This window comes from Larus michahellis, chromosome 8, assembly GCF_964199755.1.
Source record: "Larus michahellis chromosome 8, bLarMic1.1, whole genome shotgun sequence".
In the NCBI taxonomy this organism is placed as follows: domain Eukaryota; kingdom Metazoa; phylum Chordata; class Aves; order Charadriiformes; family Laridae; genus Larus; species Larus michahellis.
The window spans coordinates 9,452,492-9,472,266 of NC_133903.1; the positions used below are offsets into that span (position 1 = coordinate 9,452,492).

The 19,775-nt window shown below is 47.8% G+C and overlaps 1 protein-coding gene across 1 annotated transcript; it reads left to right on the plus strand.

Moving 5' to 3' along the window:
- Positions 1-3,937: 3,937 nt before the first annotated feature.
- Positions 3,938-19,236, plus strand: GPR139 (G protein-coupled receptor 139). The gene is made up of 2 exons (XM_074598529.1): positions 3,938-4,069; positions 17,681-19,236. The coding sequence occupies exons 1-2, from the start codon at positions 3,949-3,951 to the stop codon at positions 18,613-18,615; spliced, it is 1,056 nt and encodes a 351-aa protein (XP_074454630.1). The 5' UTR covers positions 3,938-3,948; the 3' UTR covers positions 18,616-19,236.
- The last annotated feature ends 539 nt before the right edge of the window (positions 19,237-19,775 follow it).

Consider the following 19,775-nt stretch of genomic DNA (forward strand, 5'->3'; position numbering starts at 1 on the left):
AGGAGGCTCCAGTAAAGAACTTTCATAATCACATTTTTTTCCTAACAGCTTTTATAAGAATGCAGAATGATTTCCTTCCCCTTGCAAGCCTGGAGAGACCTACAGAATGGTATTGACAAAGACAGTCTTTTAACTCAGAAGGAGTAGGATTTGACTCAATTATTCTGCAGGCTAACAGTAAGGAAAGATAAAAATATTGCTTTGAAGAGAAAGGTTTCATTGCAGCAAAATTATATACAAGAATCTAATAAAGTATAATCTAAGACTTATCATTCTTACAGGTGTCATTTTCTGTGCAGCAGCTCTGAGATGAATACCTCTGGCTCTGCTACACAGGTAAGAGTAAGACAACCTTGATCAGACTAGAAACCAGTTCTCTTGCCGATGTCCCTTGCCTCTTCCAACTATTAACCCCCTTTTCTTGGCCAAACCATATTTCTTCCTTTGAGAGGCTTCTCCACCTTTCACGCTGCCTCTCCTAATCCCTCACACACGCTCCACGCACTTAGTCTTCCAGTTTCTTTGCTGTCTTCCAGGCGCGTTACTCATGCCAGTGTCGTGCAACAACACAACATTGAGTTCTTCCAGACTCCTTGAGCCAATGCCGCTTTTCTCTTGAAGTCACCATTGCTTTGCTCCACAGCCCGAGCGGATGGGGCTGTATGTGACTAACATGTCTCTCGATCTTCTTTCCCCGAAGATCACTGCCTAGCAGTTTATAGGAAGGCTCAGTTCCTGTGAAAAACAGCTAACCAAGTTCAAGTGGCTCTGGAATTTTAAAAGCAAAGTACACCCACCTCTTATGTAGCATATCATAAAAAGAATAAACTGCTCTTCGGAAAAGAATAAATGTCATTCACTGTCTGAGCGTGCGGCTGTTTATGAGATGAGATTCAGAAACCATCCTCCTCAAGGCTCCAGAGGCATTCTGCCTTCTTCAGGACAAGACCAGTGCTCTTCTCACTGCGGGCCTGACGTTATGCATCATCTCTTTAGAAAGGAGATAGAAAATAACAAAAAGTTTAAAAATATATAGCTTTAAGCAGAGGCAAGCATTGTGGTTAGTTTTGAATTGGCTTTATTGAAATTTCTTTATGCCTAAAGTTCTGCACAATTCAGAGAGCGGAATAAGCAAATTCATTTCATTTAGGCCAAAATCTCGTTTGAAGGACAAAACCCCCTCAAAACATGTTTTACACACGGAACGCAAGAGCCATCTTCACATTTACCTTGGGCCTTTAATGTTGCTATGTTAACAAGTATTTCATTAATTTGACTTCAGTGAAGCAAAAGCAAATCACACCTGAAAACCTGGTCTCCTGGCATGCCAAATAATGTGTCTGTTTCTGCGTAGAGTTGCATGTGGTGAGGCAGAAAAGTTCCTCTACAAGCTTTTAACAAGCCAGCCGGGAGCAGATTCATTTTCCCTCCATTTGCAGGGCAGGCCAGAGGAAGTGTTAGTGAACGTGACCGAATTTTCCAGTTTTTCCCCTCGTCCGACAGGAACACATCAGAGGCAGCAGAACCTCTTGCAGCGGCGAGGCTCCAGTGAGAGCTCCAGGCGGGAAGATGGGAAAAGGTTCTTTCTCTTACGACCAACAGCTCTTCTCAGCACAGGAGCAGCTACCTGAACTGCGCCCTGGAGACAACTCCAACTCCGAGGAAACGAATGCTGCTATTATAGAAACCTCTCCAGGGAAGTCCTATTGCTCAGGATGTTTAAAACTAGGCCAGACAGAACAGTGGCAGCAGCACAACAGAAAATGGATGGCGGAGGCACTTCCGTAGCCTCCAGCTTCTGCAGAATTTCACTGCTGTTAATCGGGAAGTTGAGAGACCCGTGGTGCTGCAAACTGGATGTGAGGCTTTTTAACCATTGCTTGCCAAGCCACTGCTCCGCTGCCGTCTCCTTCTTTTGTGCGTTGCTTTGCTGATAAACTTCACTTAGCTTCGAAACAGCGAGTCATGCCTTCAGCCCTGCTGATGCATTTACTCTGCTCAAGGCAAGGTTCCAGGAATTACCACTTCTCTTTTGGAAGGCAATAAAAGACCTCTTTCCTCATCAGCTCTGTTACAGGAACACAAGAAGAAATTACACTTTTTAAAATAACAAGAAGAAAACCCTGTAGGTTAAAAAACAGGCAGGGTTGAATTCACAGGCCTTTGTACTGTATAATCGCACACACCCCACTGCTTTATCCAATTCTCTTGGTTATTTGAATGAACGGTTTCAAAAGATTTCACTTTAAAAGGAACACGTTCACTTAAAGTTTGTACTAGCAGACTCTAACCATCTTTACGGCTACATTCACAAAGACATCAGTTGAAAAAGCACAGGAAAAATGCATATTTTTTCCAGCATGTTTAACCTGGGAAGCTTGACAGCAGTTTCAGTACAGTTCAAACAGACCTCTTCTATTAAACGTTTAAGCGTGTGAATAATTTCACTGAGTCTCCCAGCAAAGGAACCTACTCAAGCCCTTGCAGGGCCAGAGCCTCACTCGCTCCTTCTTGTGTTCCCAAACAGAAGCTAAACTATTTTTCAAACCAGATCACGAAAACCCAAAGATATGGATGTCCTTGCTTAGTAACCTGATGGTCTGTTACAGCACTTGCCCTAAGGGTGCCTTCCTACCCGTAACACGCTTTTTATGCTGTGTTATTACCATGCTAAACGGTCGGGTGTTTTTGGAGAGCAAGGACCACATCTTTGCTTAGTTTTGTAACCCACCCCTTGTATTCTCGTGCGTATCCCAACAGACTTGTCTCATTGATCAACCTCATGTGTTTCGCACACGTACGTCCTCCTTGGCCTGCTCTGGCAGTCCCAGAATTCCAGGGGATTCTTCCCACACACAGTGCCGGGCTTTGGGCTCAACCTTACACGCTTCTGGTGAAATAAAGTCCTCTTTTCTGCTCAGTGGAAGGGTACTGTAACCAAACATCTATTTTATCACTAAACTGCGGCCCTCCTGAACATATCAATAGTCTGTCGTCTGTCCAGCTCACTGATCAGTAGCACATGGCTCCACCACCTTAATGTAGCAAGCCTAATTCTAAATCATGTAGTAGTTACACCTGAGACTATGCACTGAAACACACAAACGTTAAGGAATAGGTAGAGAAGGTTGTTGAAACCCCAATTTCCCTTTCCATCACGGGGATTACAGGCACGCCTGTCTGTCGTGGATGGGGAGCACTGCATACGTCACCACTGGCCACTCGGTTGCTCGCCCCGCAGTGTTGTGGGGAGGAGAGTGATGACAGTGTAACTAACCCCCTTAATAGTGTTTCAATTTTTTTGTGTTTCAGTTCCGCAGATATAAACTCTCATACATATGCTTACTGCTTTCTCCCCAGCCCGTTTCAAGGGCTAACCCAGGGCTGACAAGCAGGCACACCGCTAACACACCCTGCCTCTGCGTCTTTGTTATCTTGCGGACTCGGGTGCCAACTTAGAGAAAAATTCCCTCTTCCTGCCCTTGGCTGCGGGAAGAGCCGGCCGGGAAGGCGGCGGTTCACCCGTGGAGCTGCTTCACCCGTGGACTTTCGCTCCCGCCGGCTCCACGGCCTGGGGGGGGGCGCAGCGGGGGGTCGAGCCGGGCACTCCGGTGCCGCGCCGAGCTGAGGGCAGGCGAGAGGGTGCTGGGGGGCGCCGGGTGTCCTCTGTCCCTTCCCCGCCGGGCGTCCCCTCCGGGCACCGGGGGGTCCCAGGGCAGCCGCCATCACGGGAGGGGCGGTGGGTGCCGGCATCCCGGCTCGGGCTGAGGCGGGGGCCGCTCCGCCCCGCCGGGGGGAGCCGTGCTGGTCCCGCCCCGCCGCGCCGGGGGCCGCGCCATGTGCCGCCGCCCGCCGCGGGGGCCGCGCCGCGCTCGCCGCCGCCGCCGCTGAGCGTGCGAGGGGCGGCGCGGCCGGTGCGGCGGAGCCGGCAGCGGGGAGAGCGGGTCCATGGAGCACAACCACCTCCACCTCCACAACGGCTCCCTCCTGGCGCACCACCGCTATGGCTGCGGCTTGGGATACGCACCCGTCGTCTACTACAGCCTGCTGCTCTGCCTGGGGCTGCCCGGTGAGTGCCGCGCCCGGGGAGCCGGCGGGGACGGGGCGCCGTGCCCGGGTCGCCCCGGGGAGCCGCCGCGGCGGGGAGAGGCGGGGAGGGGGGAATGGGGGTCCCGCAGAGCCGCCGGGGCGTCTCCTGCCCTGCGGTGTCCCCGGGCTGCCAAAGGCACCGGGGACGCGTCCTTTGGCGTAGCCGGTGGGGATTATCGCGGGCGGTTCTTAGACAGCATCCTCGCCGCCTGGCACGCTGCCGGCCCTGCCGCTTCTCTGTCGCCGGGGTCTGTCCCTGCCTGCTCTCGCACCGCTGCGGGCGCTTTTCCCCACCCGGGCTCGGGCGCTCTGACTTTGAACTCGGTTTACAAAGTCTCAGCCCGTCGGGAAGTTTCTGCCCTCATCAGTTTGGCCAATTGAAGACAAAGCGGTACCGAGGACAGCCGGGTCTGTCCCCTGTCAATCGCCTGGCGGGCCGGCAGCAGTCAAAAGTGTAGCTGTCGAGTTTTTCTGGTGCAAATCCTGGGGCAGGGTCGGCTTTAGGAGCAACGTGCCACCAGTAAGGAACTGGGCTGGGGAAGGAGCACGCTATCAGAAGTTGTCTTATTCAGGAGCCTGTCCCCGTGGCTGATGGAGCAGGACAGTATCTAGAAAGTCCAGTCTTGGGCTCAGTGCCCTGCAAAGGCAATGGCAATGCTGACACTGAGATCCCTGAGTGCAGGTACAGGGTTCAGAAGAAAGTCCCAGCTCACAGGCACCAGCCTCCAGACTGTATAACCCTCAGCAAAATTTCCTACTTAAAAAGGGGACAAAGACAATATAGAGACACTGGGGATGCGAAAAGCAAGGGAGACCCCAAATGGGGAAGGAAAGGATGTTTCAGACTCGTGTGTGATCACCTGTGAGGCACCATTTCCAGCACACAGGTATCCACAGCTCAAAACACGCAGGTGGTACATGAGCATCACATCAGTATTTCCTCCTGGAGTGGGCTGTCTGAGGCTGTCAGCGAGACGCCTTGGCACGCAGGACCGCAGGGAGCTGCTTGTGCAGTACCACTTCTGCAGTTAGAGACTGGGCTTCGGCAGGCAGAGCTGCCATCCCAGCACAGCCTGGGTGGGCAAACATCATGGCTTGCTCTCTGGCTCAACACCTTCAGCCTCAGAGTAGCTTACAGCGATCCCAAGGACAGGCGGAATGAGTCGGGGAAAAGTTAGATGCACCAAGGTGAATCAGTATTTTAAGGGTGCAATACAAGAGAGTTTGGTTGTGTCTGTGTACAGTGCCATGTAAAATGGCAAACAGCAATAATAGTTAATAGTCTACAATTTCTAGATGTTTTGTTCACCTTAATTCCTTCTTCAAGCAATGAATTAATAGAATTTTTTTTTAATCAGACATGAAGAGAAGCCTGCCTCTGAACAGCACACATGCAATTACCACTCTGCATATAAATTGATGTTGTGTTGTTAGTTTGTTTTTTTTTTTTTTTTTTCCCCTCCCTGGCTTGTAATTAAAATTTGAAGATTGGCTAATAGTTCAGAGAACTGGAAAGTTAAGCCCTGTATTTACCCACAGAGGATGCAGGGCATAGGCAAGTGTCTCTGTTCCACAGCACTGATGAGTCTCAGCCCTGAACTGAAGAGACCCAGCCGGCAGGGATGAGGAGGTAGTTTCCTCTTCATTAATTCCTTAGGGGCTGCTTAGATCTCCACAGTAATGACAAGTTCTGATTTCAACACCTGTCTCCTAGGAACTGACCAAGACCCTCTCAAGATTATCAGGTGAAGAAGTTTTTATGAAGCAGTCTGTGGCTAAGCTTGTATTTGTATGTCTCTGAAACGAGGGAAAAGTCTTACGTGCACAGACAAGAAAAATCACTGAGTAAGTGCTCTGCACATACTTGCACCAGCTGCTTAAGGATACTACATTGTAATTACAGACCTGTCGCTGTCATTCTAAGAAAATGGTTAAAAATTGGTGCACGATCCAAGTTAGCAACGGCAACACACATTTCTCAAGAGATCTGCCATCGGTTGATTAGAGCAGTGGCATCAGTGACGGCGCTTAACAGAACGAGCCAAAGCGTTTGGTGGTGCAGCACTGCTGGGTCCGGTGGGCTTGCATCGGGTACGAATGTGTCAGCCTGAGGACAACATTGGCACTAACACCTGAAAACACTGCACAGGTACAGCGTGCTGAGTGAATGCACAGTGTGCTGAGGGCAGGAGAAACTTATGATTCTCGCCCTGAGACTGCACAGAGATGAGAACAAGGATAAGTTTAGGGAAAGACCCACATGGCCAAGCTTCATTGAGGATGTGGTCTGGGGCAACAGCAGCGCTAAAAAGAGCTTTCCATGTTTTAATTTGGAGCTGCTCTTCAGTTTTCTAACATCAGAAAATTGTAAAGGTACTACACTTTATGTAAAGTGTGCTACACTTATTACCTGTTAGAAGAAGGATCCTGCAGCCTGTGGGATCTGAGTAATTAGCTTTGCATGGTGCCAAGAATTTAAGAGAAACGCTGACTGGGATCTGTCCTTAAATACAGCACTAGTGCCTTGTGTTGCTGAAATGGAAACGGTTAACTCCTTGCCACAAATCCTGGAGAAGGACTGATGAGAGGAGAAACCAGTTAACTGCTTCTGCCTTTCCTGCTCTAGTGTCTGAAGGAATTTTCACTAACTCAACAACTCCACTTCGAGGCCAAGCGATGCCAGGCCTGATTGTGCGTGCGGAGAAAGCATCCCTTCCCCTCCCCTCTATCACCCAGCCATCTCAGCAGCTCCCGTTCCCAGCAGCAGCTCTTTCTCCCTCCCTGTTCAACCAGGCACCAGAAAGTCTGAAAAAGGCAGAGGTGAGAGAGAGAGCAAAGTGAACTCTCTTCACCCCTGCTCTGGCAGTAGCACAGAGGGGCAAGTGCCCTGCAAAAAGGGGCAACCAGAGAGGCCCCATCGCGCGCAGAGATGGCTACAGCTCTGCCAGAGGTGACTGCGCCTTCCATCAGCTGAGACGGGAGGTTTCTTCTTTTGCCTCTAAGCAGAGGTTGGCAAGACAGAGACTTGCTGGGGAGCAACAAGTTTTCCGAAACTTGTTTTGAGTGCAGATGTGCAAGGCGTCCCACCAGCGTGCAGTCCCACTGGCAGGAGCAGGGGTGCCCCAGGAGAGGCTGCATGGGACAGGGAGAGACTGCTGCTGCAAGGGTGGGGAGCAGAGCGGGGCAGCAGCACTGGGAACAGGGTCATGCTCCCATTTAGAGGGGGTGAAGTATAATTTACAGAGACGTTCCGCAGCCCCTGCACTGTCATCCCTGCGCTCCCCTTGTCTCTCAGTTGGAGAGGATCTCTGAAGCACCTCCAGCTCGCGGGGAGGCAAGAGAGGGGCTGCAGGATGGCTTAATGGAAGTGTTTCTTGCCTTAGTGAGAGAAAATGCCAGAGAAGAGGTGTTGTTGGATGTGGGGGTGGGAAGAAATTGCTCTGATTCAATCCGGGGGGGGCTGGTAGGGTGAGGAAGCAGAGAGCTACAGGTACCAACTCTCCGCCTGTCCCTTTGGCAGGGAGAGCTGCACAAAGCAGCTACACCAAAGAGCTCCTGCTATGGCAGTGCCACCAAACACGACCAGGAGGGTCAGGCACAGAGGCAGCTATGCTGGCTGTAGATACCTGGCTTTGACCTGATTCCTGCTCCATCAGAAGGTACAGCAGCAACTGAGTTGCCTTCCCTACCAGTCACCTTCCCCCGTTGGGATATAGTGTGCTGCTGCTGAAAGGACAAAGTGGCAGCATTTCCTAGACTGGGGCCTGGCCTGATCCATGCTTCCAGGGGTCTCCTCCCTTGACAGTGCAGAGGGGCAGAGTAAAACTGGCTTCTTATTGCATGATTGCGCTGGTTCCGCTTTGCTCCCTGGCCAGTCACGTACCTGGGGAGCAACTCAGCTTCAGGGATCATCACATGCCAGTGACACCAAGTACAGGCACATACCCGGCACCCTTACAGCATCCCCAGGAAGTACCAGACCCACACTGATGCCCCAGGGAAACGCCACTCCAGACTTCTGAGAGCCTGGTCTAGAAACGTTTGTTTTATTCATGCTTTAGGCTTCTGCTTAAAACCCATCACATCGATGTAAACACAGATTCAGGACTTTGCAAGCTTGGGAAAGCAGCCTGGACACACTTGGGAGCTCCCAGCTGGAGGGTGTGAACAGGTAGCTTTCGTGTCAGACCTGCTGCTGAACAAGGTGTCATGGAGATGGGGACAACCCAGGTCATTCAAAGCCCAGCCATGGACAGAGTGCACTCGGCAGGCTCCATGCAGAGGGAGAGAAGCTGCAGTCCTGACCTAGAGGAACGTGTAAGCTCAGCAGGGATGCCTAACCTTTCTAACACACTCTCAAGAGAGTGCTACGTGTTATGGACCTTCCCCTGACAGATGACAGACCGGCTGTCTTCGCACAGCACGCCAGATGCTTCCTAGGGTGCTGGATTGACACACAGGTGCGTAACGTTTGCACTGCGCCCGTGCAAACTGCAGTACAATCACAGGCAAACTAAAGCCATGGAGAACTGCTCCTTCTGGAGCCTTCTCCCCTCCTGCAGCTTGGCATGAGGAGGCTAATTTGGGAGGCATGCAGGCCAGGGTCATCGTCCTGGCAAAGCAGGTACTGCCAGTGGGCTGTGGGCTGAGCATCCCTGATCTAAGAGACCACCACCACGCAACAGCCCAGCTGTGCTCCCTCCGCTCCCTGGCAGCGTAGGGGGAGCAAGACCTTAAGAGCATTGCCACCTCTGCTTACAGCCGCCACCTGGTTAGTAGCATGAGTAGGAAGGGGGACAGGTAGCAATGTTTGCTGATGACTCACATGGCACGTAATACCCAGTAAATACCAAAGCAGGCAGAAGGTAGGTGTACGTACAGCACACAGCAGTACAGAAGTGTGTCTGACCCGTTTTGGATTCCTGCCATCTCTTGCCTAGTATATTCTTCTGCAATCTCAGTACAGCCTTCTGATTAAAGAGAGCATTTCCAACACCTGAATAAATAGCCTTTCTCATAACAGCATACCTGAACAATAGAAGCGCTAAAGGAAGGCCTGAAAATATGAGTGGGAGAATTGTTACATGCAGAGTTATGACCTTGAAAAAACAGCACTCTTCAGCTGTCGCTCATTAGATAGAGTTCACACAATGAATAAGAACTGAACCCTCCTGAGGCCTGATTCAACCCCCCTTTTATTCAAAGACCATGCTTTCTCTGACTTAAAATCTGAATTGGACGCAAAGACAGTACATTGCATCCTGCTTAAAGGAGGACAAATAGATTGGCAGAACTTTAGCTCAGCTATTGAAGCAACTGAAGGGCACTGCAGACATTACAGTAGCACGACTGGACAGAGGGGAACAAAACTGCTGCTAACATGCTTGAAATGAGTCACTTTCTGTTGTAAAATGAGTGCTTTTTCTTTAAGGAAAGACAAATCATTATGAAAAAGAATAGCTTCATCACAGTGTCCCTGCAGAGAGCTGGTGACAGCAAGGTGTGCAGATGGGAGCGATTTAGTTTGGTCAGTAAGTCTGGAGATTGTGGCCACTAAAGCCTTGCAGCTTGAAAGGCAGCACGTGTCTGAATCCACACTAATGCAGAAGAGGACTTGTTTGCACATCTCCGAACGCCACCACGGAGTACAACTGCTAACTGTGGTTTTCTTCTGCCACATCAGTAGGAAACAACGCTGTCGGGGCTGTAAGGATAACGAGGTGCAATATTTGGGAGGCTCAGTAGACTATGAAGTGCACAACCTTGCATGGTAGGCTGCTAAAATGGATTGGGAAGGAAAAACTCCAAAGGAGATTTTTTCTTGAAATGACAACGACACAAAAGAGAGAGCACAGCCAGTTTTCACGGTAGGTGGGTAATGTAGAGCCCCCAGTTGTTAAGAAGTCAAGCCATTCAGAAGCACTAGGCAGTCTAATATCCCGCTGTTCTTCATCCACCCTCATACTTAGTTCTCTCATCCTCCTCTTTCTGCTCCCCTCCGTAAAATGGGTGTGAATCAGCAGAAACGAGCCAGCAGGAGAAGGCCTTCATCCGCATACGTCAAAACAAATTGCTGTAGGCAAACAAACAACACCGAGATGTCCTGACGTGGCACGAGCTCGGCTTTCACACGCCAAGTGCAAAGCAGTCCCTGGCCACAAAAGCTTTCACCTTCTGTTTCAGGTGGTCTTTTTGAGCCTTTAATCTCTCTTTCCATTAACCTTGAGAAACCAGAAGAGGAAACAGCCAAAATTAACCCCTTGAGCACAGGAGACCTCGCACACAATTCTGTTTTCATTATGCAGAATAAAGATACGTATGTAAGGATCCTAAACCCCAATATCTGGAGCACTTTTGGTGCCGTTCTGGGGGTGACCTGAAGGGAGAAGATGGTGTTGGATTGCCTCCCAGGACACCAGTATGGTTGTGCAGAGGGAATGAAGTAGAGGCAACCAAGACAGACCAGAATTAGCGGTACTGAAGATGACCAAAAGGAATTTTATCCCTTTATCCATGGAAGAGGAGAGAAGCCTACCTATTAGAACACAGAACACATTTTTTCACTGAAGTTGTTCTTTTCTACCACCTGAAACAGAGAGTCCAGGGAACGTACAGTCATTTAACTTCTCCATCTTTTCAATCATATGGTGCATTGCCCGCGTGGATAGGTGCACCAAAGGTTGCTTTTGGTTTCCAGACAAATTACCTGTCAGTCAGTTACATCAGACTTGGATATTTCACGGACATTTGTTTAGTCCAAGTGTGTTTTCTTCACTGCCCAGACTAGCACACCGAAGAGTGATACATCTAGTGTGGATGCAGTATATTCTCCATAGGAGAAATAAAGCCAAACTGATGGTTTTACATAGTCTGTAATTTCCTGCATATTGTGTAAAATTGGCATAGTGTCTGAGAAAGCTTGGCCATGGGGTTTGCAAGCATGAGCTCCTATTGCATTAGCTAATGCTTTAGGAAGACATAAAGACTTTGTTTTTTTTTTAGCAAAACCACAATCAAAGGTAAAATCCTCTTAATTATTCATATTCAGTAAAGAATTCATGCCAGTGCCCTTATGAAATTACGTCCTCCCTCCATCCTAGTCATCCCATGAAATACTTTTGGCACCCACCTCAGTGCTTTGGCATTCAGTATCAAAAGGGTAGAATGGTTTTGTCATCCTCGAGCTGAAGTTACTCAGCTTGAGACCTCTTAAACTTCATTGACAGCCCACATTTAGAAGCCACAGACACCTGCCAAATGAGGCACCCAAATTGCCCTGAAAATCTCCGTCTCTCCAGATACGTTGCATGAATAACCAAATTTCTCTTATGATTTCTGCATTATTTTGCAGATTGCTTTTTCTCCTCCCTGCACCGATTTCCATTAGAAAGCTTTACTGCTCTGGTAACAAGATACAAGGGTAGATTTTGAGATGTGAGTTTTAGACGTTTTTATCCTCATGTGGGCGCCTCTAAGAAAGGCTTTGGGGGGAGAAATGTCCAAGAGTCATTCTTCACTGTAGGTCCAGCTCAGGAAAGATGGATGAGGAGGGTGAAGACGGCAAGAAGAGAACCAGATCCCTGTCACCAGTGAGCACATACCAGGCCTCCTCGCATCTTAGCCTAGTGTTACTTCTGGGCTGTTCTCATATTGCAGAAACAGCCCTATTTTACAAAGACTAGGGAAAAAAAGCCTACTCCAAGGGTCTAGGAAAGCCAAAAGCGATGCAATGTAGTTGTACCTGTCTGCCAGACAAGTTACTGCTCTTAAGCCTGAGCAGTTGGCAAGGCTCCAAGTGAATAGTGGCCATTGGCATCTCCACACCATTACCACATCTGTGCCCTCCAACAGCGAGGAAGTGCTTTTGGCTGGATTAAAGTCCTTCTCTGGCCTCCATGAGCCACTGACGGCTGGTGCCAGCCATAGAGTACCCCATTCACTGCATCCTTGCCCAGAGCTGCCTCAGCTAATAAATGATGTCCGTCAGAAAAATGGCCCTCTAACGCTAATTCTTTAATTCACTCGTGACTTGTAAGTGCAAGGCCATGCCATGTTTTCTCTGACAGTCACTAACCAGTCTCCTGCCATATGGAGGGGAGTCTGGGTTGTCCTGGGCTGGAGCTTGATCATCCTCTACCTCCAGGTTCACTTTCTGGTTCGCTTCCCTCAGACCTGGCGTGGCCTCTCCCCCCACGTGGGATTTCTAAGCACAAACCACACGAGAGCCTTCCTACAAGGTGTGAAACCTCCTCCCCTGGCAGTCCAGCATCTGTGCCTTCCATAGCTTTTGTGATGCTCATTTTTTTGGCTTAGATCCCTCTCCATCCCCTGGGAGATGGTACAGGCAGCAGCAGAGGGGACTGACGGCTCTTCCCCCTCCGAGGGTGAGTGGGTGCATGCTGTTCCGTGGCACTCAGACAATTGAACAACAAATAAATCAATTTATTTTAAAAATTAATCCTCACAGGAACTCTCAGGGAAGGAAAAACTTTCATTACACTAATTCTATAAAGTATCTCTTTACACTTCACAGCGGTTTAAGGAGGGATCTCAGGATACGATAATAAAAGAGAAGAAAATATTATGTTAGCCATGAGCAGGCACCATCCACAGAGGTTGTCCCCACCCACTGTAGTGTTGAGTTCGACCCATACCGTCTGGAAGAGGAAAACATGAAACTGTTCTATCTTTTTTTAAGAGGCAAACAGCATCCAGGGGTCATTTTAAAAGACCACATAACCAGCTATAGCCAACATCAGTAATAAACATGTGTTTACGTTGCCACAGCATTTTTTAAAAAATAATTCCTGTTATGTGGCCCCCATCAGAAATCAACCATTGTCATCATCTTCTCCAGAGAGCTCCCACACGAATTAAGGGCTGAATGCCATCCTCGTCTCTAATCTGGTAACTATTGGCAAATGACTGTTAGTAAGCACGGTCAGATCTGGCTGCTGGACTCGGTACCTGTTTACATTTTAATATTGCCTCCTAGCTTAGCGGAGGCATCAAGCCAAAACATCACTTTTTTTCACTATATATATATTTGTAGCATATTGTATTTACAGTCTCCGAATTTCTAAATCTAAGGAGGTGTTACTAACATATTTTCTAAAGCAATTTAGAATTTGCTGTTCGTCAACCGCCTCTCTCTGTGCCAGTCAGGTGACTAATGCAAGGCCTGCAGAGTAGTTTCATACATTGCACAATAATTTGTAGGGATCCTAGCAACAACTGTATTCGGTAAAAGGTGTCCATTATATTCAGTGACCTAATGTTTATCACGCTCGGTAAGCGTCACTCATGGCTACTTCATTCAGGTAGTTTATGATGCTGAACTGCTGAACCACACAGCAGGCCCTATTCCCAACACAGCGGCACTGCCACTTGTGTTGTAAAGGCTATTTCACTGCACAGGCTGCTGTGTACATGCAAAATGCTCTCAATAAAAGAAAAAACCAAAGCCCAGAAACACACCTGTTTCTTCTTTAGACAGATACAATTGCTCCTGCTTAAGCTCACACGCAGTGATAATAGTCAATAGAAGGACCTCTGCGAATCCCCCACAAAGGCCGTGGTTAGATGCTATTTGAGCTCTAACTGTAATCCATGAAACAAGAACTGTACCTTTAGGTCACTCTGAGGAGGCACAGAAGACTGCACGGGCTCTGCAGGTGAGGCAGCATGGCTTTGGGACAGGAAGCAAACCCAAACCCACATGAGAACCAAGGTTACTTCTAAAGGATGGTCCTTCTCAGACATGTAGGGCCTCCAATAGCATGAATTTCAGTGCTACAATTTGTACTTGGAAGCTGATAAAGCCAGAGGAGAGATGTGAGTGGCCCATGACGAAGCCTGGCTGAGTTAGAAGGTTGCTGTATTTTGATCAGCATGGATGGATGGTGTTTGCACACCAGAGACCTTCAGATGCTGTGTCTCAAAGGCATCCTCGTGACTGAAGGGATAGAATTGAGACTGCCGTTTCTTACAGTTGCTTCTCAGCATCTGCTAGTGGCATCTCAAAGCTTCAGCCAGCTAGTCCCTAATCAAGCCCTGGTTCTCAACCAGATATTTATAAATTCAGAATACTGCACTGCAGCAGGCGACACTGGCATAAATTCCCATCTGTCATCCTCTAATCAACTCCCAGCACAGTGATCAATCTCTTTCAAATTCAGATGATCTTAACTACTTAGTATGTAGAAAAAACACTGCAAGAAATGGGCAGTATACCATCCAGGACAATTTAGGGACACTGACCTATCCATCAGCTTTAGCTCCACATACATTACAAAAATCTCTGCCTCTACTGTATCTCCATCATCTCCTCTACCATAGTCCTCATCACTGACTACAATATTAGTGCTGGAATTAGGGTAAACAAGGTTAAAAATATGCTTGCAAATACTCTTCTGTCACCTTTCACCTGCAATAGGTAATTTTTGCCCACAGGAGCACTTGTGGGGCACTGAGTAGGCACCCAAGAGTCACCGAGATGCTGGCACAAGGACACAGTTGGTCACACAGAGCGGTGTTCTCACCTGTTTCCTATTTTACTGAGCTTTAGATAGTGTTTGAGGACACACCAAGGACCAGCTTAACGCTGGGTAGGAAATGAGTAAAGGACGGAGATTATCCATAGCTCATCTTTGCTCTCCCTATACCGTATGCAGCAGGAAAAATACTCCTAGACCCTGTGCTAAGACACTGTCACACTGGCAACTTTCTGCTGCACCCCGTATATATCTGTTTTCACAAAGTAAATGATAGTACTTTATTTCATATCATTCAGACAGAAAAACCCTAATGTGATCCCAGGGAAAGCATTTCCAATACAAGATACCATAACCTTTGCAGAAAAACTGCATAGAGCTTGCACGTACTTTATCAGATCAATTTTCTAATATCTGTCTCACCAAGCAAAGCTCGCTGGCGTTAAAATGAATAACTTGCATTTCAGTACATGCTGTTACTGCCGTTGCTGGGAACCCTGAGAAAGGCAGGGGAGAGGGTACAGGGGAAAGGACTGCTCATAAATCTGCTCCTGTAGGAAAATGGGAGCGGGGTTAGAACCAACAGCAGGACCCCCGCAATGGGCAGGAGGGGTGGGGAGCAGGGCTGCTGTGCCTGGACACGGCCTGGCTTTAGCATCCCTGCAGGACCTCCTCTGGCAGCCCGGCCAGAGCTACCAGCAGGAACCAACATCCTCAAGCGTCCCCCTTGCTGCACGCTGGCTCCAGCTGCTGCTGCTGGAGTGAGTCAAATCCAGAGGATTTAAAGAGAAGATGAACCCCATGGGTCACATCCAGTATCTGTGCAGCCGAGCTGCTCAGCCTGTCTGGCCAAAACCAACAGGGGCTGCAGAATCATGATAAAACACTCGTAACTTGAGGATTTCCTTGACAGTGCATCACTCACTGTACCTCTAGGGCTCATCAGCAGGCACAACAGTGGCATTTTGTAAGCAAGTAAATGAAAAATGACACAGCAATTCTGACTATATCGTCCCCCATCTCCCACGTCTGCTCTGAGCTGAAATCAATGCAGTTGCATTCATGTTAAAGGAGGGCAGACTTGGGAAAATTCCCCTGAAGGTGATTTGAGACAATAGTGTTGGACAGATCATGCAGGTGTTTTTATTTAGGGAAGGAGTCAGTTGATTGTCATGTTTGGTTTAGTTTTGTTCCAAGATACAGAATTAATATATTAATACAAAAATAGGTGACGCTTATGAGGGCTGTTACTCGAGATCATTCACTCTGCTGCAGTTCATTTCCCCAGTGGCAGAAGTCTGCTCCCAGATAGCAGGCTTGGAAGCATTTACAGAGGAGGAAGTTTTCTCCAGTGCCAAGTAAAACTATTAAAAAAAAAAAAGAAAACGAGCATTTTCAGTTGTAGGATATATGTCCTAGGTCATCATTACCTTAATGTCAGCAACTTCCTTTCTCTGTGATTTAAAGGAATCCTTACAATTATTGTTGATTTGGGAAATCCATCAAAGCTGGCAGAAACATTTGAAGCACTGAATGCACAAAAGAGGTGATTTACAGAACACTTATGAAAATGTCAAATACAAACATTTGGCAGTCTCTCATACAGTAAACCAGATCTCTGATTTTTAAGCACTGCTTCAGGTATTCTAGCCAAGTGATATAAACTTCTGATGGGAGCAATCTCACCTGTCTCAGTCCAGCCATACAGCTAGTAAGAATAATAGGATATTCCCCCCCCCGCTCCCCGATTCAAGACTATACAGTAAGTTCTAGCAAACATGAGCAAGCAGTTAAAGTTCGGCTACACCTCAGTGCTCCAGGAAAGCTCTCAGGGGCTGTTTGTATCGATGGTGGGGAGCTCTGCCTGGCCAGGGGCTGTAGCACTGAGCCCTTCCTATCGCATCCCTTATAGCACTGGCTCAGGCAGTCACTAAAGCCTATCTTTAAGTTGAATCTCACCTTTAGAAGGCCGAAGCAAACCAGACAGGGAAACAGCAGAGACAAGACACTTGAGCACTTCACCACGATATTTAAGTGTCATGCAATACGTCTAGGTGTGGTTTAGGTGACGGGTCTGCTTTGTGGTCAAAGAGTTGCAAGCAGATGTTTTTTCAGGAAAACTCAGGGACGTTTACACTTGGGCTGAATCGGAACATCCATCACCTCTGATGTGGCCAGCAGGATTTCCTCCAAGGCTCAACTGTATCACTCCAGAGGAAAAATGCCTTGCAATTGGAGAAGGACTTCTAAAGAGCAGCAAGGAGGTCTTTGTGGAGCAGATTGTTTCAGTGGTGGGAAGGGAGACGTTTCCCCAGAGCCCAGCTGTAGGAGTGCGGGTCAGATAGACAGGACTGAATTACAGGAGACTCATCCTGAGCAGAGCTGGAAACTTCAAGTGCTGCGAAGCACCTCCAGCTCTCAGGTGGAGCTGAGGACACGTGTTTCCCTGAAGTCCTCTCAATTGGGACCCCACTTAGTCAAGAGAAAATCACCTAATCCAGGTGGCTTTGATTTCAGCTCTTTTTAGATTGAGTTCAGAACTAAAACAGGCAGGCACCACAAGCTGGGAATGAGGAACAAAATGAGGTCTCCCTCCAAAGCCCACACCACCCTTCTTATTTGTCACTTGTAAAAAAAGGAAAGGAGCAAGGGGGGAAATAAGAGTGTGTGTGAGATACTTTTTATTCTCCTGCTGCTCCCTCCTGCTACCCCTGCCTCCTTGCACATAGGCAACAGGCTGTGCAACAGAGCCAGGACCATAACTCTACATCTACTCCAAGGAGGTAGCAAAGGGCTGCTAGATACCACCTAACCCTGTGTCTGGAGTGAAGGTCCCGACTATCTCTGTCCCTCATATCCTGGTCTGCTGTGACACCGAGTGTCAGTGTATCCCACAGCTGGGAGCAGGGACACGTGCTCCTCTCATTGCAACAGCTTCTCTGAGGGACCCAACTGTAGCATTTCCCTTTTAGTTTCTTGAACTTTAGTAAAGGCGGTCGTGTTGCCAAGTGCTTGAAAAGAGCTACTGCTCCAAGCAAGTGCTCAGAAAAGCTAATGTTACATCTTAGTAGCCTAACTCTATGTTTCTGTCTCCACAGCAAACATCTTGACAGTCATCATCCTTTCCCAGCTCGTGGCTCGCAGGCAGAAGTCCTCCTATAACTATCTTCTAGCTCTAGCTGCTGCTGACATCCTGGTTCTCTTCTTCATCGTCTTTGTGGACTTCCTCATGGAAGACTTCATCTTAAACAAACAGATGCCTCAGGTACTGGACAAAATAATTGAGGTCTTGGAATTTTCTTCCATCCACACCTCCATATGGATTACGGTTCCACTAACCATCGATAGGTATATAGCTGTGTGCCATCCTCTGAAGTATCACACAGTCTCCTACCCTGCTCGTACTCGAAAAGTCATTGTAAGTGTCTATATCACCTGCTTTTTGACCAGCATCCCCTACTACTGGTGGCCCAACATTTGGATCGAAGACTACATAAGCACATCAATGCATCATGTCCTCATCTGGATCCACTGCTTTACTGTTTACTTAGTGCCCTGCTCCATCTTCTTCATACTGAATTCCATCATCGTGTACAAGCTGCGGCGAAAGAGCAATTTCCGACTGCGAGGGTACTCCACGGGGAAAACAACAGCCATTTTGTTTACTATAACTTCTATATTTGCTATACTTTGGGCACCAAGAATAATCATGATTTTGTATCACCTCTACGTATCGCCTATAAACAACAGCTGGGTGGTACATATTGTGTCGGACATCGCCAATATGCTAGCACTGCTGAACACTGCAATTAATTTCTTCCTCTACTGTTTTATTAGCAAAAGATTTCGCACAATGGCAGCTGCCACACTGAAAGCCTTCTTTAAGTGTCAGAAGCAACCCGTGCAATTCTATACAAACCATAACTTTTCCATAACAAGCAGCCCTTGGATTTCCCCAGCCAACTCTCACTGCATCAAAATGCTTGTTTACCAGTATGATAAGAATGGAAAGCCTATAAAAATATCACCGTGAAAAGGGCAATAGTTGGAGTTTCTGGGTGCAAGTTCTTTTCAAGCGGTTACATCTTCAGGATGTAATTTGCTGAAATGGCTGTTTTGAAGAGTGGTCATTTGATTTCATTTCCCTGGGAGACCGAGGGCAGATCAGACTGTTAGGAGGGAACAGGAGTGCTTGATTTTAGGAATAGAAGTGAGAAGGCAAACGCCTCTGTCTCTTACATAGCATTTTGAATATGCGTCAGAGTTCAAGTCCTAGTGTTCAGTGGCACTCAAATGATTTGCATCCCTGGACCAGTGCAGTCCAAAGTCATTGGAGGGGAGAAGCCACAACAGTGTTTAATTACAACCTTTTAAAAAACAACAACAAAACCTTACTTGACCACGCAGTTCACTATCGACGGATGCTTTTATGTACTGTGGAAGGTGCCATTTCTGGTGTGTGCACTTGCCAAAAATGATGTGTTTTTTCTGACGTGAAATGCCACCACAGTCTTGCTGTCAAGACCTTGTTGCAGGAGGCAGCCTCTGAGACACGAACTGTGACAAGCCCATTTTGGCTCATTTGAGCAAGGCTCAAGGACCAGCATAGTACCTATTGCAGGTACTACGGGAAGCAATCCTGCAAGCTGCCGATATTCGTGTGTTTAAAGTTGTTATTTTAAAGAATGTGACCAAGACAGGGGAGCTGGAGGGAGGGAGGGAGGGAGGTTTCTAGAGCCAAGAACAAAAGCAGCATCTTTTCCCAGCTATTTCAGTTATGGTGTCTAAAGGCTTTGAAGTGTGAGGCCAAGTCCTGCCTGATGCAGGGCTCCCACCAAAGCTGCTCCTGTGAGATTTGGAGTGATCACAGCCTTCAGGTTCCTTCTTAATCAATAAAAATTCTCAGTTATCCCCCGCATTCGGTTATTTAGGGATTAACATATAAAAACCTTCAGCCTGAGATTTCCTCCTGACAGATTATGCCATCCTATTGCAAATTTGCCATTTAATTAAAAAAAAAACTATTTGTGAAAGAAATCCATTAAATACCCAATAGCAGTAAAAACATAGATCAGCTTGGACTAAGGCTTTTAAATATTTACCTAATTTAAAGTAGCTTAACTGCTCTTCCTTCACACTCAAAAACCAGCATCCCATCAATACTGAGTGTAGAAAATGAGAAGAGATTTACAG